The 25,205-nt window shown below is 39.9% G+C and overlaps 1 protein-coding gene across 1 annotated transcript in view; it reads left to right on the top strand.

Annotated features, from left to right (window-relative positions):
- Positions 1-11,719: 11,719 nt before the first annotated feature.
- The window catches only part of KCNH5 (potassium voltage-gated channel subfamily H member 5), a 351,733-nt gene continuing 338,247 nt past the window's right edge, over positions 11,720-25,205 (top strand). Inside the window, exon 1 of the mRNA XM_030811835.1 lies at positions 11,720-12,496. Within this exon, the coding sequence (XP_030667695.1) occupies positions 12,424-12,496 (73 nt within the window). The 5' untranslated portion in view covers positions 11,720-12,423. The remainder of the gene's footprint in view (positions 12,497-25,205) is intronic.

The following is a 25,205-nucleotide window of genomic DNA, read 5'->3' as shown; positions in this document are numbered from 1 at the left end:
GTTCTAGATCCTTGAGGAATCGCCACACTGACTTCCACAATGGTTGAACTAGTTTACAGTCCCACCAACAGTGTAAAAGTGTTCCTATTTCTCCACATCCTCTCCAGCACCTGTTGTTTCCTGATTTTTTAATGATGGCCATTCTAACTGGTGTGAGATGGTATCTCACTGTGGTTTTGATTTGCATTTCTCTGATGGCCAGTGATGATGAGCATTTCTTCATGTGTTTTCTGGCTGCATAAATGTCTTCTTTTGAGAAGTGTCTGTTCATGTCCTTTGCCCACTTTTTGATGGGGTTGTTTGTTTTTTTCTTGTAAATTTGTTTGAGTTCATTGTAGATTCTGGATATTAGCCCTTTGTCAGATGAGTAGGTTGCAAAAATTTTCTCCGATTCTGTAGGTTGCCTGTTCATTCTGATGATAGTTTCTTTTGCTGTGCAGCAGCCCCTCTTTCTGAAGGCTGATTTGTTCCTGATTCCATCCCTAGCCATTGGCTGAGATGTTGCCTTTAATCAGACAGATTGTCCTCCTCTATTTACCCTTCTATCCTTCCCTACCTGTTCCACCCACCTGACTGAAAATATTGCCACCTTCTAAGCTTTTTGCCATGCTCCACCTCTGGGTGTGAGTGACAGCCGACATTGTAGTCAAGTTCACCAGCATCTCTTTGAATGTTGGGATTTGGATGCTTGCTGTCCAGTTTCACTGGGCTGGCCTATAGGAAGAGGGCTTTGGAGCTTAACAGGCCTGAATTTGAATTCTGGTTCTGCCACTTATTAGCTGTGTGACCTTGGGCAAGTTATTGACTTCTTTGAGTCTTGGTTTTCTCATCTGTAATGCGGTGGCAAATAATACCTATCTTGAAAAGTGAATCTTGGTGATTGCCTTTGACCCATACCTAAAGCAGAGCCTAGCACAGAGCTGTCACTCAAGCCTCCCACCTGCCAGCTCCAGCCCTCTATTCCTAGTTTCTTTCTCCCATTCCATCCGCCAATGGTGCAGGTTCTGGCCTGTGTCTATAGAGTCCTCTGGACTATTTTAGACTGTTCTTTCTCTCTTGATGTGAGCTGAGCTGACTCCTTTCCCTTCTTAAGTTTTTGTTTTCTTTTTGGCCCATACATATCCTTTAAACCAAAACTCTTTTAGCTGCTTCTAGTTTACACATCTGAGCCACTTTGATCTATTTCTTTCTGGCATAAGAGCCATTTGTTCACTTTTGGAAGTAAGTGAGATCCATGCCATGGGTTTTTTTTTTTTTTGTCAAAGAACCCTATAGTCATATCCAGAGAAGATGCTGACCTGATTTCTCCAAAGATGGTATAGAGGGTGAACAGCATTCATTACATTCACATGCAGAGGATGTCTTACAACAGAGGACTTTTTTGACCAATTTTAAAGCTGTATGTAACAGTGCTTTATACTACAAATATAATGCAACAGAATGGCCCTTTGTGATAAGAATCTTATTTGCAACGACTGTTTAAATGCCCCATCTATTTGTTTTCAAGGTTACAATTAGAACTACATGACCGCACAACTTTTCTGGAAGGCATAAAACTGCTGTTGGAGCCCAGCCCCCTCCAACGCTTTGGCATGCATAATTTGAAGAATGCCTGGGATCCCATATGTTTCTTCATTCCTCCTAGACAGCGTTGACATTTGGGGATTTATTCTTAGAGTTTGCTTCTTTGAACATGTTTGGTTCAATTAGTCTACTGAAGCTGAGGTAGCATAAGCTGTTTTTTTAAGAAGTGGTAGCATATTCAGGACAGGATGTTTGCGACACAACAGATGGGCTTGTGTGATCAGGCTAGATTGCCACTTATCAAATTTAAGTAAACTGAAGCAGATCCACAGCACCTAGCCCAGTTCCTTGAACAGATTAGGGACTTAGGAAGTGCTAGTTAAGAGAAAGAAGCAATGCATGAACAGCTAATGGTCAGAACCCTATAGAGGCCTTGGAGAAAGGAGAACATTTAAATGAGTTGGGGATTTTTAAATCTTAAAATGTCAGATGTACTACTAAATAACTACATTGTTGCTAATTTTCTTTCTAGAGATTAAATAGTTAGACATCCATCCTGGCCAACATGGTGAAACCCCGTCTCTACTAAAAATACAAAAAAAAAAAAAAAAAAAACAAAAACAATTATCCAGGCATGGCAGTGCGTGCCTGTAGTCCCAGCTACTTCGGGAGGCTGAGGCAGGAGAATTGTTTCAACCCAGGAGGTGCAGGTTGCAGTGAGCTGAGATCGTGCCACTGCACTCCAGCCTGGGCGACAGAGCAAGACTCTGTCTCAAAAAAAAAAAGGTTAGAGATAATAGTGGCTACCACTTATTGATGACCTACTATAATGGGGGTCTATTGTTTTTGTTTGCTCTGCAACATTATTCCTTTTGGAGAACTGTGCCTATCTCCATAGTCAGTGAGACTATCAATACTGCATTGCTCAGCAGCCAGGATAGAGCACATGCCAGGCTTGGTCAGTTACAGTAATACAGCCCCTCTGCACCCATTCTTGGTCCAGATACTAGCATGTAGATGTGTGATCCTGGTAGGGCAAGTCAAGGGCTTCCTCTGGACTGATATTTGGATGTTAGGGAGAGAGAAGTTTCTTTTTGCACTGGGATTGCTAAACTTTGAAGTGGCAAATTGCACAGTGATGTGAGGGTAAAGGTTTAACAGGTGGCTCCCAAGAGAAAAACATGCATGTATGTATATATGTACGCATATGTATACATACACACATATATACATATTTAAATTTATTATAAATTCTACTGATAAAAGGATATGTAGCACATAATTTTCAAATACTATTAAAATAGTCATCTCTCTTTTTGCAAATTCCATGTGGCCTACTCATTCTCACAGGATACTTTCGCCGGTTTTTGCCTAACTCTTGTACCTGTAGCCAACCTATGGTTACAATTGATGATATGGTAGTTCCAATAGGAACATTGGTTGGTATTTTCCTTTATCTTAATGACGAAAATGAAACAATGAAGATATATTCTAAAAATTTATACATTCGTCAACGTGTGTGACTTCTTTGTTAAATTTGATAGTTAAAAAATCTTTTTTAAAATGACAGCCAACATTGTATATTTTTGTTGTGTACAACATGTTTTGAAGTACACATACATTGTGGGATGATTAAATCTGGCTAATTAACAAGTGCATTACCTCACATAGTTGTCATTTCTGTGGTAAGAGCACTTAACATCCATTCACTTTACATTTTTCAAGACTACAATATATCACCATTAACTATAGTCGCATTGCTGTACAATGAGATCCCTTGAAGTTTATTTCTCTTATCTAATTGTAATTATGTATGATTTGATAGTAGTTTTTGAATATTAGAAGAATATTTCCTAAAATTTTTATTTTTCACAATGTTGCTATGGTTTAAATATTTGTGTCTCCTCCAAATTTACATCTGAGGTTTGTATTATTTTCCTTGGAGATCCATGGCTCTCCCTGCATTGTGGCAGGAGAAGGTCCTCCTTACTCTTGACTTCTTCTCCAACTTGTCTTCCTTCCCTCAGCACAGGGGAATTTTTTTCTCATTTAGGGTGGATGTGGAGCATATGAGACAGCTGGTTCTTAGATATTTTCAAAATCTTTTGGGTGACGGTGTATTGCAATGGTGAAATAGATGGCTAAGCATTTGGGCCTTGAAGACAGTACCTGAGGACATAATCCTGACTCCATCACATACCACCTTTGTGACCTTGTGCCAGTTACTGAACCTGTCTGTTTCTCAGTTTTGTTTTTGGTTCAATGAGGATAATGTAAATACCTACTATGGTGCCTGGTGTATAGATGCATAATAAATATTTGTTGAATTGAATTAAATTCAATTTTGCTCTATTAAAATTAAATGAGATTAAATGAGACCATTCACGTAAAGTATTTAGAACAGTGACTAACACTGGCTAAGAATGTATAGAGCCTTTATTATAACACTTTTCTCATTGTATTTCTGTTCTAATGCTTAGACTTTTGAAATTCAAGAGCCAGGAAGAGGTGAGCTATGGTGAGGAATGATGATACAATGAAAGCAAGAGGGTGACAGTAAATATGGGGCTTGGGGAATAATTTAATATTTCAAAAATATCAGCTTCTTGTATATAGGAGTCTCTTAAGTAGTTTTTCCAATCCTGGACTTTTCTCTCCCCAAAGCATCTTCAATCAGAAACTGATTTTTTCTCCTCAAATACCATGTCACATATTTACTCAAAATACATCTTTCATTGCCTGCAGAATAAAGTCCAAACTCCTTAAGTTGGCCTGATGAGCTCCTAACTGCCTCCAATTCTGTCTTCCATTTAAAGGTTCATTTTGTCTACTGTTTGTCACATATCACAAGCTTTCTTATCATTATGATTTTCCTTTTTTCTAGTTCTGTCACCTAGAAAGCCCCCTCCTTCTTCCCACCAAGCACACCCATTAAGGGAACAAACAGAGGCTGAAATCCAGCCCACAAATATCTCAACAATCGGTGTGCTGTGACTTTGCCCCATGACTGGCCAGAAGGGACTTCTTTTCCTAATTCTCATGAAGATGCCAAAAGCACTAGTGGCAGTTCTGGTGAAGAGATACATAAGATTTCAACTGTATTTGCAATATTTTCTTTTTTATTATTATGATTTTTGTCTTAACAACATTGAGATGCAAAGAGTGAGGTACAATGTTGCAAAAGAGGAAGCATAGAGTGGTATTAGATAAACTTACAGGAAGGAAGGGCTGTTTACCAGGTCATGGAGAGTCAAAGAAGGCCTCTTGGAGGCAATGACATCTCATATAGGGTCTGAAGGAAGGTGGCTAGTGATGCAGGACGTTGGTGGAGGAAGAAAGAGACAGCATAGTAAGCACAAGGAATACAAAGGGACACAAGGAGGGAGGAAGTATGAAGGTGGAGGGTTGGAATGGGGAATGATGAGAGTTGATCCTGGATAGATAAGCAGGAGTCAGATAGGGAAGGATATAAAAAGGCCAGGTAAGGGCTTCGAGGTTTCACCTGGGGGCAAAGAGACTTACAAATGTTTACACAGGGAAATGACATAACAGATTTATGCATTAGAAAGATCACTTTAGCTACAGTGCAGGGGGAAAAATGAATTGCGGTGGAGCTTGGAGAATAAAAGAGAGGACTATGTATGGCTGGAAAACGCAGGAAGCAGGGAGACCAGTTGGAAGGCTGATGTGGAAATCCAAGTAAAAAATAACGGGGCCTGACCTGGAGCAGAGCCAACAGAGAGAGTGTGAGAGGTGGAAAGTTTAAAGAGATATCTGGGAGGTTGAATGAATAGGACTGGATGTGGAGTTGGGGGTAGAGAAGTGTTGATGTTACTAACTTGGATAACTGGGAGGATAGAGGTAGCTCCTGAGATAAGAAACACTGGAGGGGGAGAGAGTTTGGGCAGGCTGCAAGATGATTCATTTGTTTTGAATATGTTAGAGATTCCCATGGAATTGCCAGTCAGTCCATGGGTATGGGTGTCTACAGTTGCAGGAAAAAGATCTGTGTTTTGGAATTCAGATATTTGTGGATTTCTATGTATTTGCATCTCTCTCGTTGTGGTTAGGGGCAGCGATCTCTGTTTTCAAACACATGAATATCTATGCAGCAAAACATGGTCACTATCCACAGCAGATGGGATAAAAAAAAAAGAGTACAAATAGCCACCTAACAGTTCAGGTCAGGTTTTATTGGCAAATGAGTTTGTAAAAAATTTATGAAAAAAACCCGTTAGGATATCAGAGTTTTCTATTTCAGAAAGCTGGATGCAAGATTCTCCACCTGTACTATCTTATTTAATTCTTAATCAACCATATGAGGTAGGCATTATTAATTTTTTTACAGAAAAAAACCCCTGAGGCACAGATGGGTTAATGAAAATGCATGCTGCGATTACAGCATCAGTATTCAAAACCAGCCAGTCTAAGGTAGGAGAATGTTTCAAGAAGAAAGGATTAGTAACAGGCTCAAACGTCATAGGCGGGTAAAGTAGATTAACAATGAAATTGCCTCACTGGATTTGGCAATTTAAAAATTACCTTTGGGGAGGCAACTTCAGGAAAGCAGTTGAAAAGAGGCCAATTTTTTGGGGGTTAAGGAGTGAATAGGAGGCAAGAAAGTGGAGACACCTATCACAGATTCCTCAGAAGATTGACCATGAAGAGATGGGAGAGACAGAGCCAAAGCTTGAGGGAAATAACAAGTTAAGAAAGCATTTTTAAAGCATGTTAAATGTCAAAGTGAGGAATGAGGGGACAGTCAGTAAAGTGAGGTCTCCAGAGGCCCAAATGAATAGGATCCAGATCAGTGATGGAGGGACGGTGAGAGAAATTGCTTTCTATTTGTTTGGAAGAAAGAAGAAAAGGAAGAGAGAACAATGGCAGGAAGTCTAAGAATTGACATCATGACCTGTTTTCTATGAGTGATCTTCTGAGACTGGGAGGTGAAAAAGTGACAACTGAGGTGTGAAAAGAGACAAGATGCTTTGAGAAAGCTACAGCAGATAATGGAAGATGCAGCTGATCAGGATGTACAGAAGGATCGGGCTGCATTGAGAAGGTCAGGTTGAGTTAGGAGGCCTTCAATTTATGGTGCATTAGTCTGGGAGGTTTTGTGGTTCTCTTCTGGGCTGCTCAGCAGATACAAGTACACAGAAACTCACAGTTGCATGTACTAGAGCCTTTGTGGGAGAGGTGAAACTGAAGGTATGATCCTTGGGAGCTGAGGATTTTGACACAGTATTGAAACCCCGGAGATTCCCGTAGGATGCAGCCTTGTTCTAGGTCAGTGGTTCTAAACCTTGATACACATAGAAATCACGGCTGGGTGCAGTGGCTCACACCTGTAATGCCAGCACTTTGGGAGGCCGAGGCGGGCAGATCATGAGGTCAAGAGATCAAGAGCATCCTGGCCAACATGGTGAAACCCCGATTGTACTAAAAATACAAAAATTAGCTGGGTGTGGTGGCACGTGCCTATAGTCCCAGCTACTTGGGAGGCTGAGGCAGGAGAATTGCTTGAACCCAAGAGGCAGAGGTTGCAGTGAGCCGAGATTGCGCCACTGCACTCCAGCCTGGTGACAGAACAAGACTCCACTTAAAAAAAAAAAAAAAAGAAGAAAAAAAGAAATCACCTGGGGGAACTTTAAAAAGAAAATAGTAATGCCTGTGTCTCATCCTTTGGAATTTTGATTTACTTGGTCTGGGCTGTGGCTTTGGGATTCTTATAAAGTCTCCAGGTGACTGTAATGTGCAGTCAGGATGAAGAATTATTGTTCCTCTAATCTCCTGTTCCCAAAGCAAGTTAATAACCTGTACCAGCCAGGATAGATAGACTAGGTTATGGCACAGTAACAAACAGTGCTGGATTGTCAGTGTCTTAACACAACAAAGGTTTATTTCCTGCTTATATAATGTCTACTGCAGGTCTAGGTAACACTTCTGGGCAGGTGTTCTCCTTGTATTTCTTGGCATTCTCTAGTCACTGGGGCAGGGGAAGAGGAGAATGAGAAAATAAGTCCTGGTTCTTAGATGCCCACCTGGAAGTAACACCCTTTCCCTCCATTCCTATTTCATTGACCAGCATTAGTTGCATAGCCACACTGATTTCAAGGAGCAGGAAAAGGCAACTGGATATTGGTGAACCTTAGTAGTGGCCACTATCTAGAGCCTTCACTGTAAATGAAAGTTGAAGGGGAGGAAAAGGCTCATGTATTTACTTTCAGACACTTACATAGTGCTTATTACCTGTCAGATATTGTCTGCATTGCTTTCAGGTAGGAACTAACTTTATCTCCATATGAGCACCATTAAATAGGTAATTATTGTCCCCGTTTTATAGAAAGGGATGTTGTGGTTAAATAACCTGCCCTGGGCCATATAGCTAGTAAGTGGGAGAGGCAAGATTAAATTCTAGGTAGTCTGGATCCACAGTCCAAGCACTAGGTCTCTCTAGTCTGCTTTCTCTCAACTTTGATCCTGAGTGGGGGGGAGCAGAAAGGAGGAAAGGTAGAAGATATAGGTGTAAATGTGGGATTTGGTGCATGCAAAGGAATTTAGTAATGTTTGTATGCTTCCCTGCTAGAGCTGGGATAGGGCTTTGTGGAAGGGCACGCAGTGAGGTTTAGAGAGTTAAAAATGGAATGGAGTGATGCTGCTGCTCGTGAGGCCAACCTTGGAGGCCATGATAGGCAATCACTTTTGCCCCTTTCCTTTTTTCCTTCTTCCCATTTATCCATCAGAGCCACCCATTTAGCATCTACATACAGGTTGTAACTTGGAGCTATACCCAGGGTTTGCTCGGAAACAGAAAGCAGGAAACAGGATAGAAATTTCCCAAGAAAGTAGTGGTTGGATCATTTGCACAAAAGGGATCAAAGAGTAAGTCCAACTGTACCTATTTGTAATGCATTTTTGAAAATTTACATATAATTACAGCTACTATCAAGTAAACTATATTAGAAAATCTTCAGAGGAGGGGTATTTGATAAAAGAGTCCTTCAGTGAATCAGTAGTAATTCCAAATCATCACTTCCTACATCAGTTTTCCAAGCCTTCACGTTTATATTGGTTTCGGTTAGACCAGAACACATCTGCAGTTCACTCAGCCAGCTTCCATTCTGCTGTGATTTAGGCATCAGTGAACACTTCTGGGGATTGGAATTCTTGATTATCATAGAAAAGGTCTAATTACCATGCCTGGAGGGACAGAAGAAAAGAACAAATGATTCTGTTTTAAAATGGAGTTTTGGCAATATAACAAAACGAAGCTTTTTCTTTGTGTGACATTGAAGCTTTCTAATTCCTGTGTCTTGCGGTTTGTTCACCACATATGGAGTCTGTAACACACTTTTAAAATGCTGTATTAGCACCTTGTTGCAACTGGCCGGCACATTCCTTAGGGCCAATCTATATGATGCTGCTACTCTATTTTCCTTGACTCTATTTTGATTGGGAACAGTTGCAAGTTGTTGCCAAGGGTTTCTCTTCTTTCATGGGCTGCAAAATCATTGATGGCAATAGAGATCCTTGATGTTGCTGGTTGTTACCACACTAGCCTAAGATTAGGTTATTTTCTATTATTTACAAGGAGCTCTGGCTACAGGGTCAGGAGACCTGATTCTAGTCCCAGTGCAGACTGTTCTAAAGCACTGTGTCATCTGAGACAGGATATTTCATCTCTCTGGGTCTTGGTTTCTTCCTTTATAAAATGAAAATTTAAACTAGAAGATTAAGAAAAGTGTGTAACCTTTTGACACTTCACAGCTACATTTTTTATGATCATTAAAATAATCCAAACGTTATAATGCTATGGAATTATTAGAAACAAAGGGGAAAGGATGAATGTCATTTAATTGAATCTGCTGATGGGAATAAGAAAGTTCTACCAGTAATTTTGTGATTGTGTCTTAAAGGAGTCCAAAAGAATTTTCTCTTTGGGAAATGTGAGCTAATACACCCACAGAGGAATGATTAGGAACAAGAATATATATACTAGATGGGAAATGCTGAGAACCTGAGATTTTAAATCAATACCCATAGGCGAGATGTGGGTAGCTGATGATGTGCAAAAGAACATATAGATTTGAAATATTCTCTGTTAATGATGATGGAATTATTATAGCATGCTAGAAGTCTAGAATAGCAATCAATGAATTATACATATGTTTAAAAAATAAGTCTGTCTATTCACCAACCCAGCCAATGAATGACTGATTAGTTTAGGATCATTTGAACACAGGTCACAAAAGAGTCGCTAGAATGGGAAATTCAATTATGTGTTTAAGGCTGCTGTGGTGATGGTGGTTTCAGTTCTTCCCACCAACTGCAGGGAGGGAGTTGTAACCTGGCCGTATCTCTGAGTGCTGCTGTGGCAAGCTCACTATGGATCCAGCCTGCACCCGAGTCTCTTGTTATTTAACTAAACACACCTGATGTATTTAAAAGCCATTTTAACTGTAAAGGGATAAGCTCCATGTCCAGCAGCACTTCCTGTGGAAAGCTAGAATAACCTAGTGTTATTCCACCGAGTCTCTTGATTTTTTTTCTTTTTTTTTGCATAAAGATTTTTAGCGAAATAAAATTGCCTCGTGTCAACCTTCTGGGTTTTCTCAGCTGCCTGGTCCCTGAAAATTTCATAGAGGGAAAAAATGACCCCAAGGTAAAGGCTGGATCCTGGTTTTGCATTTAGCTGCTACAAGCAGTAGCCCTTACCCAGTTGGAGAGAGGAGAGAAAGGGAGGGAGAGAGGTGGGGGAGAAAGAGAGAGAGGTGGGGGGGGGGGAGAGAGAGAGAGAGGGGGGAGAGAGAGACAGGGGAGAGAGAGGGGAGAGAGAGGGGAGAGAGAGGGGAGGGGAGGGGAGGGAGGGGAGGGGAGGGGAGGGGAGGAAAGGAGGGAGAGAGAGACAGAGGGAGGGGGAGAGAGACAGAGAGAAAGAGACAGACAGACAGACAGACAGACAGAGAGATCCTGTCTTGAGGTCAGTGATTAGTAATCTAGGGGGTTCCAAAAGGGGACAGGTGCTGAGATGTGTACTTCCACCCCTGCCTGAGGATTCTCCCTGCTTCTGGTAATCTGACCTTGATAATTTCTAACGCAATTACCTCTCCTCTAGCACATTCTGACCCCGGCAAAACGGGACGCACCCATCCAACTATCTTTTCGCCTTCAACTCTCAAGACGTCACTCTACCCCCAACCGCTGACGCCGCGGCAGTGCACTTTTGGTCCCCCACTCTTTGACCCTGTTTACACAATCGTCCTTTCTCGACAGGCCCAGGTGCAGCCCCCAGAGAAGAGAGGAAGCCTTACATGTATCGTATTTACCTGGAGGGCTTGTTAAAACAGATGGGTCAGCCCAATCCTCAGAGTTCCTGGTTCCCTAACTCTGGGGTAGAATCCACTAATTTGCATTTTAAACAAGTTCTTAGGTGGTGCAGATGCGGATGCTGCCAGTCCGGGCCACTTTGAGAACCACTGTCTTAGATCAAGGAAGGCGCCTCAGTGTGGGCTGCTCTTTCCTTTCCATCTGTCTCCACCTCTTTCGCATTTATGCCATTTTCCTTTCTCTGTGACACATGCAGGCTTTTGGACTGTTTGTAACGGTGCCGCTTCTGTCCGTTCTCAACGCCTGGAAATTGGGGGGTTTGTTAGAGGTGATTCCTGCCCTGCCCCACCCTGGCGCATCTTCGCCCCCACAGCTTGTACCATTTTTCCGTTGCTAATACTGCCCACCTCACTCCCCCTCTCTCGGGTGTGAATTATTCACCCTCTTCCCCTACTCTTCCCATCAAGTGCAACCTTTCCCGCAACTTTGCAGCGGTGGCGGGCTCGCGGCTCGCCTCCTGCGCTCAGCGGCCCTGGGGGAAACTCCTCTGGGCGGCCGCACGCTCCCCCAGACGCCAAGCCCGGCCCGGGTCGCAGGGGCCATTCCGGGCGCCAGCTGTGCGCTCGGACTTCAGGGCTCGCGCTCCCGCTCCGGGGGTGGGGTAAGGGCGGTGCGGAAAGCGCCAGTGTTCGGGAAGGTTTCAGGCGCCGGAGCCCGGAGGGGGGCGGTAGCAGCGTCAGGTGGCTGCTCTGCGTCCCCGCGCGCCGCCCAACCAGTGCCTGCCCGGCTCTCAGCCTAGGCTGGAGCTGGAGCCTGCCCGCACCTCCGCCCCGAGAGCCGCGTCCGCGCCAGCAGCCCGGATTCGGGACCCGAGCGGGAGACGCCGAGATGTGAGCCTCCGACTGGCCACTGCTCTCTCTGGCGCCCTCTTCTCCCATTCCCATTCCACCGGCCCGATTGGACAGCGATCGCTTGCCTCGATCTCCGGGGAGAGGAGTAACCACCAGGCGCACAGCCCAGAAGTTGGGCTGCGCTGTTCAGCCGGGAGCTCACTGCGCGAGGGGGTGGGCGAGGAGACCGGGAGACGAAGGCGCGGGAAAGGGGTCTCGGCCTGAGCTGAGGGAGATTGGGAGAGTGGGGGCTTGAGTTCCCTCTTGCGCTCCCCAGCAGGGGAAGAGATGCAGAGCCCGCGCCCAGGCGCCCGCCGCCGCGGTAGCAGCCTCAGCAACAGCCTCAGCATCAGCACCGGCGGGACAGCGACAGCGGGGGCGGCGCAGGCGCACTGTGCCCCGCGGATCCTGCAGTTCCCGAGCCCCGTGTGCGGCACCGCCACAGTCTGGGCAGCGGCGGCCGGGGGAGCGCTACTACCATGAACTGCCTGGTCCTCCTCCCCAGAGCTGCTCATCCGGGTCGGGCTGGAGACACAGTCAGGGGACCCCGTCGCCGCCGCCGCGCCCCCTCTTCTTTCGGCTCAATCTTCTCTTCCACCTTTTCCTCCTCTTCCTCCACCTTCTTTGCCTGCATCCCCCCCTCCCCCGCCGCGGATCCTGGCCGCTGCTCTCCAGACCCAGGATGCCGGGGGGCAAGAGAGGGCTGGTGGCACCGCAGAACACATTTTTGGAGAACATCGTCAGGCGCTCCAGTGGTAAGGAGAGTTGTAGTTCAGAACACCCCCATCTCCATCCCGCCCACACGCGCCCCCCATCCTCCCCATCCCATCCCTCTCCCAAGGGGGGAGGGGGATGCAGGCAGCCTTACTTGGTGGTTTCATTTACCAGTTGGGCTGGATTTGGGGTGGGGTAGGGTGGCAATGAGATGGTGGAGGAAAGTTAGTTGCATCCCCTTCCTACCAGACAGACTCACCCCCTCCCACCTGTCCAGACCCCGGAACTGGAGGAAAGAAAGGGGTTGGATAGGGTGTAGGTACATCTGGAACATAGAGTTGAGTTTTGCTTTTATCTTTTCTTGTTCTTCCTTCTCCCACATTTTTCCCCAAAGTGAGTAGCAGGGACTGACCAAATGCTGAGTTAATCTCAGTGGAAAGGTTTCCCTCAAGTTGGGAATGGCTTCGAAAGTGGCTACTTAACAAGATTTAAATCTCTGGAAAGGCTTTTGGCCCTCATGGGCCCTGGGAAAGGTGCTTTGTGCTGGGGAGAGTAGTTGAGGTTGAACCTAAAAAAGAGTTCAGTGCTTGAAAAATGGGAAGGCAATTACTGTGGACAAATTATGTTTAAAGTTTCTTCTTGCTATGTTTTTCACTATACATTCATCTATATATTTCGTTTGACTTAAACATGAGAAACGTAGAAGTGAAGCAGTAACTATTGTGCTTTTAATGCAACTAGAAAAAAATCAAAACGATGCCATCCTACCTTGCTACTGACGTTAATGTTTTCTTGCCTTAATGTGTCTTTAAAATACCATCCATTTATGCATTCATTTCCTACAAGATATTCTGGATGGGAATGGTTATATATTTCTACATTTTAAGACCTTATAAACTTTGCATCTTACTGAAATCTGTGTTTTCTACTTGTTTTTAATTCTTTTATATAATTTTAAACTTCATAAGTAATATACGTTGAATATCTTTTAAAGTTTTTCCTTCAGAGGCTGTTATTTTGAGATCTCTTGCTTGGAGAAGAATAAGAAAGACATTTCTGTATATGGAGTACAGTAGAGCTTGGAACAAAGCAATGGAAATACTCTATGCAGTTCCATAGTGCCTTGTTTATTCATTCATTGAAACAATATTTATTTGGGTGCCTTATACCATAGATACTCTGTGGTTTCTTGGGATTAAAAAAAAAGTAATTAATACACATCACCTCTTCTTAAGAGGCTCCCTGCCTAGTTGGAGGCACACGGAAAGACAGAGGCACACTGAAATAACAAATAATTAAATAAATAATGCTTTCCCTAAATGGTAGATTAGATTATACTAATTCTTAGATTAGAATCTCGTTTAAGACTAGGCTTGCAAATATTTCCTCTGATTTTGAGACTAACTGTATTTAAGTGTCTCAAAGTATTTTCCCCAAATATCTGACTTGTTATTTGTTTTTAATTTGAGGTTTTAAACTTTATTTCTTCGTTTGGGCCAATGCCTGAAACAATAAAAGTCTAAAGCAGTAGTGTTGTATTTGGGTTGGCAAAAATAGTGAATAGGGTCTGGCCTAGTATTCTTTTAAATACCTGTAATATTTTTTAGTTATATAAATTCATAATGGTAGGCAATTTTTATACTTATACATTACCTTCTTGTATTAAGATTATACTAAACCTATAATACAAGGGGATATTACTCTTAAAACAGTTTGGGGGAAATGTGTGGGTTATTGGAATTAGTTAAGTATACAAGTCTTCTTTCAGCTTTCTCATCTTCTTGGGTTATTTGAACTCCACGCAATTTGGTCTATGAGAAGACTTTTCAGAGAAGGCCTTAAAACTTAAAATCTGCAGGATTACCCTTGCTCTGCTTTATAAAGAGAAAGAATGTGAGAATCCCTTGACTAAACTTTACTAATACAGCAACTGTGGTTGAAGCTTCTTATACAGACTATGAAACTATGAGATATTTTTTAAATTTTTAAAAATTGTAGATATACTATGAAATGAAGATTTACCTTAGGTGTCTTAGAAATGTCTGTTTCTGTTGCCTCCATTTTGTATCTACCACTCAAATTAATGAGTATTTTATCTTTTTTACACTCATGTTCATAATCGTTTCATTGGTTAAATGTTTCTTTCCTGGACAATACCAAGTGCAAATGAAAATTTATCTGTTTTGGCACTTAAATGCCACCTCTAATTGCCTATGGCTAACTTTGAATACCACTACTCAACGACCCTGAACTGTTTGAAGTGTGTTAGATAGTTGTAGTGAGTATATATGCAGGTGTGTGTGATAAATACTGAAAAGTCTCAGTATCTCTTTTATAGGCAGAACCTCAGAAATTGAGAATTATGGTATTAAATTGGTCTACACATTCACGGGGGAATATCCCGCAGTTGTTGTCATTTCTATACGATTTGGCAGAGAAATAGAAAAATTTATCCTGAGAAATTGTTTAATTGAGACTAATAGAAAATTCCCTTCAGGATTCTCACAGATGGATCAGGTTTGTCAGTTTGAAGGTTTCATTATTCACTAACTTAACAACATGGAAAGTGAAGTGTTGGCAGAACTTTAGTAGGAAGAGAAAGAATAGAACCCAGCACTCCCAATCTATTTAACAATTGAAGAAACAGAGGCTAGCCTTGTCTTTTTACCTGAACCCCAAGAAAAGCTCTTTCTGATACAATATCATTTTTGCCTTATGAAAAGATCAGATCTTATAGTGAGAGTCAGCCAAACATAGACATAGATATAGAGAGATACCCAGATAATACACAGGCACATAGGTAAACACTCAGCTGGTCAGGCATCCACACAGAAAACTGAGAAGAGGAATTTCCTACTTCTCCTATTTTGGGATTTGTCTGTAAAGTGTGTCCACCACCCTACAGACACAGAGGAAACAATCTAACTCTTTTTCTCTGTCTTGCACACAAGGAGCAAAACAGAGATGTAGAAAACAAAACAAAACACAGACAGCAGAGAGAAAAGGGTGGGGTGGGGGAGAGAGAGAGAGAGATTATGGGACATGAAAGGGAAATGGACACAAAGAGAAAATGTCAGACATTTATTTGTCCGTGGATATCACCAATGAACTGAAATCTCAGCCAGTTACAAATTCACCAGAACACTTTTCGATGATGTGAAACAAAAAAGCAAGAAGTGTGGCATGTTTGAATATTACTTTTATACCTGAGGATTTCTTAATAAAGTTCCAAACTCCTTAGATGCAGTTTCCCAGAATAACAGCGCTGTATTCTGTACTCCGGAGTGGCAACTATAACCTGTGCTATTATTTCACACCTCTTGAGATTGGATTTTTATTTTCCTTATTTAGTTGACTCAGTCTGTTTTAAGCGAGCATTGCAAGTTGTTACTGGTGATTCAAAGTCTATAAAATAAAATAATGAGGGCCATTGAGTAGGATGGATACACACACATTTTATAGCCAAATCTCAAAAGAAGCAAGGAATTCTTTTTAGTTTTAAGATAAAAGATAAGATCATTTCTAGACAAAAGGAATTATAATAATTCTTAGCATGTGATTCTAGTAAATATAGACAGCATTATTACTCTAAGAAGTTGTAAAGATTAAAGTATAAATGCTATAGGACTGTTTAGACAAATTTTTGGCTAGTACGATCAAAATAAACCATTAGTAAGGGAAGGTTTAGAGGACTATGTGGTGAGTTCATTACAGCTGAGCAATGTCTCCCAGAAGGCCCCTGCCCCAAGGGCTTACAGACTAGATTTCTGTCTAGAACGTTATTAGGATACCTCCCTTTATTTAAATTTCAATTATTTATGCAAACTATTAATCTAAATTGGGCTCTAGGGAGCAGTAAACTTGTGGGTAGAGGTTAAGTATCTGGAAGAAAGTAACTGTTTTTAGGACTTTTAGGTTAAAATTTAGATTCAAAAGTCAAAAAGTATTTCAAAGACCTTCAACCCGATTTTGTCTTTGAGCAGCACATTTTACTCATATGTGGTCTTCAATTCCTTAGCAAATAGGCAGAAATGATTAGTTTGAGTGACTAGATTGCTATTTTGAAAAATTATAACTACAAATTAATACTTTTAACTAGAAATTTATTATTATTATTTAATATTTTAAACATTATGACAAATTGGAAGTTTATTTTAGTTTTGTGGAAAACTAGAAGTGTTTTTCTTTTTGGGGAAAAAGGGGGTTCAGGAAAGAAGAAAAAAGAGAAGGTAGTATTTTATGAACCACTTACCTTTCAAGGGAAGAAACTCAATATCCTCAATTTTTCATTCTGCTTGAGATAGCTGGTTGCACAAGCACTTTTTTTACTCAGCTATCTCTTACTTGTAGAAAAGTCCAAAATTATTTTCATGCTGTAATTGACATTTGTACAAACTGAGGTCTTAAAAGAAACCTATAAGAGAGGAAGCAGAACTAGTGATCTGTAAACAGAACAAAAAAGGATAATAACTTTTACAATTAGCCAATTTAAAAGAAATGATGGAAAACAAATGGACTTTATTTTGGTTGTTGTTATAAAGTTATTGACATTTTTTCTTGAAAGGTTTTCTTTAATATCTAAGACAGTATTCAGGAAATATTGATAAAACCACACTGTTTTTGAAGCATTGGTTTCCTCAGGTCTTATAATGTACCACTTTAACATTTAAAATATCAAAGATGTTGAAATTATACTGACCACTTCCTAAATTATATTTATACATAAGCCACAAGATTGTCCCTTGCATTAGATTCCCGCACTCTGTTATATAATAAATGCAGCACATTGCTGATAGAGGGATGCTTATTCTAAGACACTGTTATCTTCACTAGAAATTGCCCTCTTTGTTTATCTTTTGCTTGATTCCAGAAGTAGGATGTGTAAGACATCCATCTACATAGGCACCTTGTAACTGACTTACTAAAAGGACCATATAAACATTATTTTTAGTAGAAGGGAGTAGTTATGATTATTTTAATTGGTAGCGACTGAGTAAATTTCCTAAAGAAGCCCTTTAGTTTAGTCAGTGTTTATCTTTTTCTTTCCTTGTGAGTCACAGCCGAGTTTCTTAGCTTGGAGGAACAATGCTTCTGCATTCTCCAGAGTGTAGCCTAGAAGGTGGTACTGTTCACCAAAGTACTATAGTTAGTATTTACCACAAGAGGTCACTCTGGGTTCTGTCACAGGTGAACCAAGTAGTTAATATTTTTCTCTTTTTCTGTTCTCCCTCCTCCCGCTTCCCCCACCTTGCTTGCCACCCCCAAATTTGACTGGGAGGGAGTCAATGTAGTTAGTTGGTGCTCTTGGAAGAAAATATGTAAAATATAAGACATGCAGGAAAGTTAAATGAAAAAAGGTATTTATTATATTAATTATTAGAATTTATTTTAGTTGATAGTGATCAACATTTTGTAACTACATGAATGTGATATTGATAAAAATTGTTTCTGTAAAGAAATGGATTTAAATAGAGCATTTTAGACTAATAGAGCATTTTCTTTAGCAGATAAAATTTTATTGTAATACACAATTTCAGCATTTCATATACATATGAAATATAAAGTCTTGCAGAAAAATGACCTGTACATAGTGCTTCATACTGAGAAGACTGTATATTTTCCACTTCAACAGAATTTTTCTCTGTGAGACATCTTTATATAATTTATATTGAGTTGGCGAAGTAGAATCAGTTCATAACAGTGCTTTAATTTTATCAAAAGATAGTTTACAGATTTATAGTTACTTCCTCAGGATGTTATGTAATCCTAGCATTTTATTTTTACCCAAATTTTAAAAATTAAATACAGAGCTAAATTATTTAAAACTATTAAATAATATTTTCAAAGTTCTTTAAATTATTGAACTCCAAAAGACAGGATTGGGAATAGACTGTTTTAAGAGGTTTTGTTTCCTCTTAGTCAGTAAATCTGAATTTCGGTTTAAGGCAATTCTTTTTTTCTTTTTGGTGGGTTAGAAACCATATATTGAGAGATACTTTGAAATGTTCCACACAATATTGGTTTTAATGGGAAAAATTGAAATATGTCTTAAAGTGCTTTTATAAATACAAGAGATGTGTTGTGAATCAGATAAACATGAATAACAAACCACAATCCAAAACCAGTGGCAATTCTTGTTGTGGAAATTGAGGTCAAAGAGAGTAGTGTTGATGTATTCTAGAAAATGGACATTTATGAAACAAATTCCTTTATCAATAGCAAAGCAGAATGTAAAAAATTCCTCAGCATTTTCCACTAAATAGTCTAGCTTAATAATACATGACATGAGTCCTTTTCATCATTTAAAGATAATTAAAAAGAATCATTTCAATATTCCTATTTTATATAATATAGAAACTAATGTATTAGAAAGGCTGAGTCTTGAAATATATTCGATCAAATGGAGGCAATAACAACTATTGTCACATAGATCAGTGTGTATTTTAGACATCATTTTAGTATTTGGTTATATGTGGATACTATTACCTAGTAAAGAGACATATTTATATACATTCTAGAGAGTAGTTTTGTGATATATTAGGTTGACAAAAGAAAAAAGAGGAAAATTAATGAGCACAGTAATTTAGAAAGAAAGAAAGTGTGGTTAGAAAGCTATTTGAAATTTTATTGAAAATAGATTTCCCTCTCTCTTTGGGTCTGGTCCCATTACAGAAATATAACTATTAAGTACAAAGTCATATGGACCTCAAAAGATATGCAATTTGAGATCTGAGCTTATGTGCACAATCATAACAGCTTGTAGATGTAAGGACATATAATTGGGAAGTCATGAAAATTTTGGTGTATGAACTAAGCTCCCTGAGGATATGGGTCATATCTTAAAAAGACTTTTATGTCCTCCACTGTGCAGAGCACATAGCAGTAAGTATTCGTTGAATAAATGCTTTTTTGATTTTTGTCTCCTAAAGTAACCAAGACCATAATTAATTCTTTCCCCAAGCCAATGCTGATTAAATCTATTAAGTGAGCTTGAATAAGTAATTACATAGTTTAAACTATTTAGTTAATCAATGCATATATCTGAAAACAGAAACCACACTGCATAGGGCAAATCAGATGGTACTTCTGAGAGGATGAGAAAGGAATATGAAACGTATCCCATTTTCATTTCCTATTCCAAATTGAGGTACGGCTGAAATATTTTCTACCATTTTTGTTTTAATCGTCAAGAGCTTGAAAGCTGGACTATTTTATACCAGAAAGAACTGCTTAAAAATTTGTAGATTCTAACTAAATTATTTTAATGACTTTGCAGTTAGGAGTTATTGATGGTGAGTTTTATCCCTGGGCATCAATCCTTACCTGCTTAAGTACCTTCTGCGTGAGTTTTGCCTTGGGAAGCAGCTTACAGCCCTGTGCAGTATCCAGCAGAAGAGGAAAATGAGTTTTAGATTTTTAGAGACTGCGGGGCCAGCCTCAGGTTGCCATATTTAACTAAAAATTGAACAACTCACTGGGATTGAGGGGAAAAGTTAACCTTTGTCCTGATCTTTTCTGTAAGCCCTTTTTTGGTCTGCTGGCATTTATTTTTATTTTTTAAATTTGGGGGCAAATTAAAGCACAATGGGTTTATTTTTATATATTTACAGCATTGAAAAAATAGACGAGTTCTTCAATGGGGGTTAAAGAGTCTCAGAAAAAAGACTCCAAAATACAACGCTGATCCTTTTGCTTGGCTCTCATGCCCTTTCTAGTTAATTATCCATTAATGCAACACAATTTTATTGAGTATCTACTATGTGCTAGGCAGGGATCTAGCACTAGGGATTCAGAATGAACACAGTGACAAAAACAATGTTTCTCCTGTTTTTCTGTGGAGGGCATGTGCATATTTATAAATTTCTAGAGGCCCGTATTAGAGTCCTGGCTCTGATACTAGCTCGTTGACTTAACTTACCTGTACCTAGTTTCCTTATCTATAAAATACAAGTAATAATAGTACCTAGTTTATGGGGTTAGAGTGAGGATTAAGTTAGGCGGTACATGTAAATATGGAGAACGGTGCCTGGCACATAATAAGCATTATATCATGCCAGTAGTTATTATTATCATTTAGTTGTTTAAATATTTGAATGCACTATCTACAGTTGATGTTTTTAATTCTTAGTCACCATTTCCTTCTGCACCTCTTTTCAACTAATTTCTGTCTACTCCATAATGCTGAAAATTCCTAGAAAATTACAAGTGTGTATTCTTCTCGTAAATCTTAAGATCTTTTCTTGGTCCATATTTTTTCTGACTTTGCAGGGTTTGAAACTTTACTCCCCTACCCTCTCCACCATTCATCTTATAGCTGTCATGAGCTTACACACCCTGCTGCCCTTTCTACTGGCTTCCCTTTTTGTTCCTCTCCTCCTCCCTCTTCTCCTTTTCCTTCCTAAAGAATGAGTTGAGTAGTCCCACAAGTTCTCCCTTCAACTTTCTTTCTTGCATCTCCGTCCTGCTTTTCAGGGAAAGTTTGTCTTCTCCCATAATTTGAACTTTATCTTCTCTGTGCCCCAGGTCTGTGTTTCCAAAGGTATACAGGATTTCTCTTCTTGTACTACTCAAAAGTCATCTAAAACTCAGTGTGGGCAGAATAGAATTTATTTGCTTTTGGCCTCAGATTGACTTTTTTTTTTTTTTTTTTTTTTTTTTTTGTATCTCCCTGTTTCTATTCAAAGTGTCTTTAGTATTTTTGTTTTTTACCCTAGAAGTGTTAGGGTCATCTTTGACTTTCCATTCAGTATAACGTTAGTCTTATTTTCCAACTAGATTGTCAATCCTTAGCTTTCTTTTGTGTCTCCTGTAAGTGCTGTGTGCAGAGTAAGTTAATTCATGCCCATTTACTACCCTGACTCATCTTAAGACATGAAACATGTGCATAACTGACATCATATGCAGCCAATGTCTCTAGCTGTGATGGACCAGAGAAAGAACTACAGGTCAGAGGGAAAGAGTTGTCTCATTAACTGAGCTCAGAAACAAAAGGTCTCCAAGAGGGAGGAATGAAATGCGTGACATATTCCCTTTGCTCATTCCTAAAACAGCTTCTGTCTCTACTAGAGCCACCGTCATCAAGGTAACTGGTAATCTTTCTGGAACTCTATGAGGGCATTTCCAAGGCTCACAGAGCAGTGCTCTCAACTGTGCTGTCAGGCACAGTGCTGGGATGGATGGAAAGAGCAAAGGTGTTGAGTTCTTGACAACACAGACTCCTGTCTAGTCCTTACTCCTGGTGACACACTGAGGCTCTCCAGAATTAGGACACCCACCTTACAGGGTTGCTGAGAAGATCTGGTGAAGCCACAGATGTAGTGGATTTCCCACTGCCTCATCTCAGTAAGGACTTACTCTAGATAGATAAGGTAAGGTAGGGGAAATTTTCTTTAACCTGAAGAAATCAAGAAATTAAGTAGTTGAGAATTTCCCAGCAGAAACTGGTGGGTCTGAGCTTAAAAGCATTTGAGTTCAATTTACTAAGGGCTTACCTTGGAGAGAATACTAAAACCAAACAAATAACACACCCCTGTCCATCCTCGCCCCAAACAAAAACCTACTGCCTAGAGCAAAAGAAGTATCAGTTCTGCTTACTTCAATACCTGATAAATTCTTGGACAAACTGAGGAATAAAGCAGAAACATCAGCCTCTTCTTATAACCAGCCTAGTGAAATCTGGCTAAAGGAGAAATGAATTGAATTTGTAGCTCTGTAACTGTTTCTTGAACAATTAGCTCCTGTTGCATAGAGTGTAGAAATTTAAAAACATACAGGAGAAAGCTCTAGAAAATTAATTGGATTGTGAATGCATTCAGAAAAGCCTCCTTCTGTTTTTCTATCATGTGTGCAGGTTGGACCAGCTTTTTAACTGAAATTTTTCATCATTTATCTTGCCATTAGTGTTTAATTGCCATTAAAGGGTAACTTCAAAGAAAATATATAACCTCCTCAGAAAAGATGCAGTCCATTTGCAAAAATCTTTATTTGTAGGATTTAAAATGATGCTTAAACATTAAATATATACTTTTGTTCCTCTTATAAATACATCTTGACTGACTTAGCTTTTATTCCCCAAGATTATGTAACTAGCATAAGTCTTATGGCTTCGGGTATTTTAAGAAATTTCATTGCAATAAAATTTAGTAAAATGTTATCATTATATCAAGGTGAAAGTTTTCTGTTGTACTATGATGCTATGCATCAAATAGGCCATTATTGCAATTATATTTTGCTTCTAATGGTTCTGACCAGTTTACGTTTTAGAAACTCATTTTTTCATGAACAAAACACCAGCTATTAAAAGTAGAAACATTGAATTGTTAAACATTTTGTGGAGAAATCTTTTTTAATAGCAAAGTTGCTATTATTCCTACCACTAGAATTTCAGAAATATATGTTAAAGTATCTCGTGCATTTTGAACCACTTTGGCTGGATGAAAAAATGAAGTTAATGCCATCAAAGAAACAGAAACTTAAAAAATGTACCTTTGATCGTGAAGGAGATAGAAAGTGGAAGCATATTTTTATCTTTGATGACAGCTGAACAAGTTTGAATAAATTAACAGATATTTTTGCATATTTCAAATTCCTACAGTGATGGTCTGCTTAATGTTGCCGATATTATTGGGTAATAATTAGTGTCATTGTGGAAGGTACAAAGTACATCTGCACATTTGCTATATTGCTAGAGGATTGCTGTAGGATACAGGTGTATTTTGTAAGAACATGAAGGAGACCAGCCTTACATTCTGTCATTGACATAGAAATGGGCAGTGCACATACAACGAATCAACATTGTGGATGTGGGCCTGACATATAAGTTGGGCTTTTGTTTAGCCATCTGTACCAAGATTTTATTTAACCCAAATACAATTGCTATATATGCTTCAGATTTTTCCACTATTACTGTTCTATGAAACTTAAATAGATCTATAGATATCATTCATCCAGAAGACACATTTAAAAAATAATACAGGCTGGGCGCGGTGGCTCATGCCTGTAATCCCAGCACTTTGGAAGGCCGAGGCAGGCGGATCACAAGGTCAGGAGATCGAGACCAGCCTGACCAACATGGTGAAACCCCGCCTCTACTAAAATACAAAAAATTAGCCGGGTGTGGTGGTGCATGCCTGTAGTCCCAGCTACTCGGGAGGCTAAGGCAGGGGAATCGCTTGAACCCAGGAGGCAGAGATTGCAGTGAACTGAGATTGTGCCACTGCACTCCAACCTGGTGACAGAGCGAGACTCTGTTTCAAAGCAAAAAACAAACAAAAATAATACAGACTGCATGATTTAAATTCACAAGTTTCTAGAGGCCGTTCAAAGCACGGGAATATCTGTTTAGCAATACCCACCCCCTCCTTTTTTTTTTTTTTTTAACTTATTGCCAATTCCATGAAAAAAAAATACCTGCCATGGTCCTTATCTACATTCTTAACAATGTCTAAGAATTGCTTTATTATAACTATTTATTGACTGACAATATGACTTTAAATAGGAAGCAGAATTTTTTATTTGATATATTCATAAAACATTTGTGAGTGTACAGTAATGAACAAATAGACATGGTCCCTGACCTCATGGAACTCAGAGTCTGGTAGGGGAGGCAGGCATTCACCAAGCCCACATCAAATCTATAATTACAAATTGTGGTAAGCATTTTGGATGAAAAGGGGAGGGTATGATGATCATGTGCAATGAGATCTAATTACAATTGGGAGGCCTTTCTAAGGAGGTAGTGTTAAATTGATACCTAAAGTGAGAGGTAACAAGAGGATAAGTGGGAAGAAGAATATTTCAGGCAAAGAGAAAGCATGTGAACATTCCTAAGGAGAAAAAGAAAATGAATGGCTTAGTTCGTGAAGCTTAAACACTAGCGCAGCTAGATTGCCTTGGGTGAAACCAGAAGAAAGACAGGAGATAAGGGTGAGTGACAGTTAGGGGCCTGACTATTCAGGGGAAAGATTTTGTGTTTTATTCCTAGTGCAGTGGAAAAATCTCATGGTCCCAAAAGCTATTCTGTAAGGTTTGAGGGGAGGAGGAGCAAGAGTGGGAGACCGGTTAGGTCTGGTCTCTGTGCAATAGTCCAGGCAAGATATGATGGTGGTCTGGCCTGGGATGGTAGTAGTGGAAATGGAGAGAAATGGATGCATCAGATATGTTTTGTTGGTAGAATTATTAGGATCTAGTAATGGATTGGATGACATGGTTGAGGTGTGAAGGATGACTCCCAAGGTTTTGGCCCAAGCATCTGTGTGCAGATGGAGGTAGGGAAGATATCCTTGAGATGGGAAAAACTGGAAGAAGGCCACGCTTGGAATGAAACTCTAAAGACCATCTGCATCATCACTGTCATCTAGCTCCCTTTTCATTCCCTTGAAGAAAAGAAGAATGCAGCCAAAGACAGCTTAGCTCAATATAAGTGTGTACAGATGTGATTTCTGCATTCTACTTGCAGAGTTCAGAAAAGAGCCAGGTAATTAGCTTGGACAGTCTGGTCATTCTTGTGGATTAGAAACATGTAGTTTCAGATTTTGATAACAAACTGATTTGGATAAGACACTAAGTAAACCTTTGAATAAAACCGAAACCCCAAATTAAACCTAACTTTATAGTAAATATTTGATAGTAAGCATTGTTGAAAAGGCCTCTGCAGCCAAATCCTTTTAGAAAAAGTTAGTGATTGCTACATGGTTTTAATGGGTCACTTTTGCTTCAGATTTTCCTTCTTAGGCATCGATTTTTGGAATG

This window comes from Nomascus leucogenys, chromosome 1a, assembly GCF_006542625.1.
Source record: "Nomascus leucogenys isolate Asia chromosome 1a, Asia_NLE_v1, whole genome shotgun sequence".
NCBI classification, from domain to species: domain Eukaryota; kingdom Metazoa; phylum Chordata; class Mammalia; order Primates; family Hylobatidae; genus Nomascus; species Nomascus leucogenys.
The sequence above is the reverse complement of the archived record's forward strand: the minus strand, read 5'-3'. Positions and strand labels throughout refer to the sequence as shown.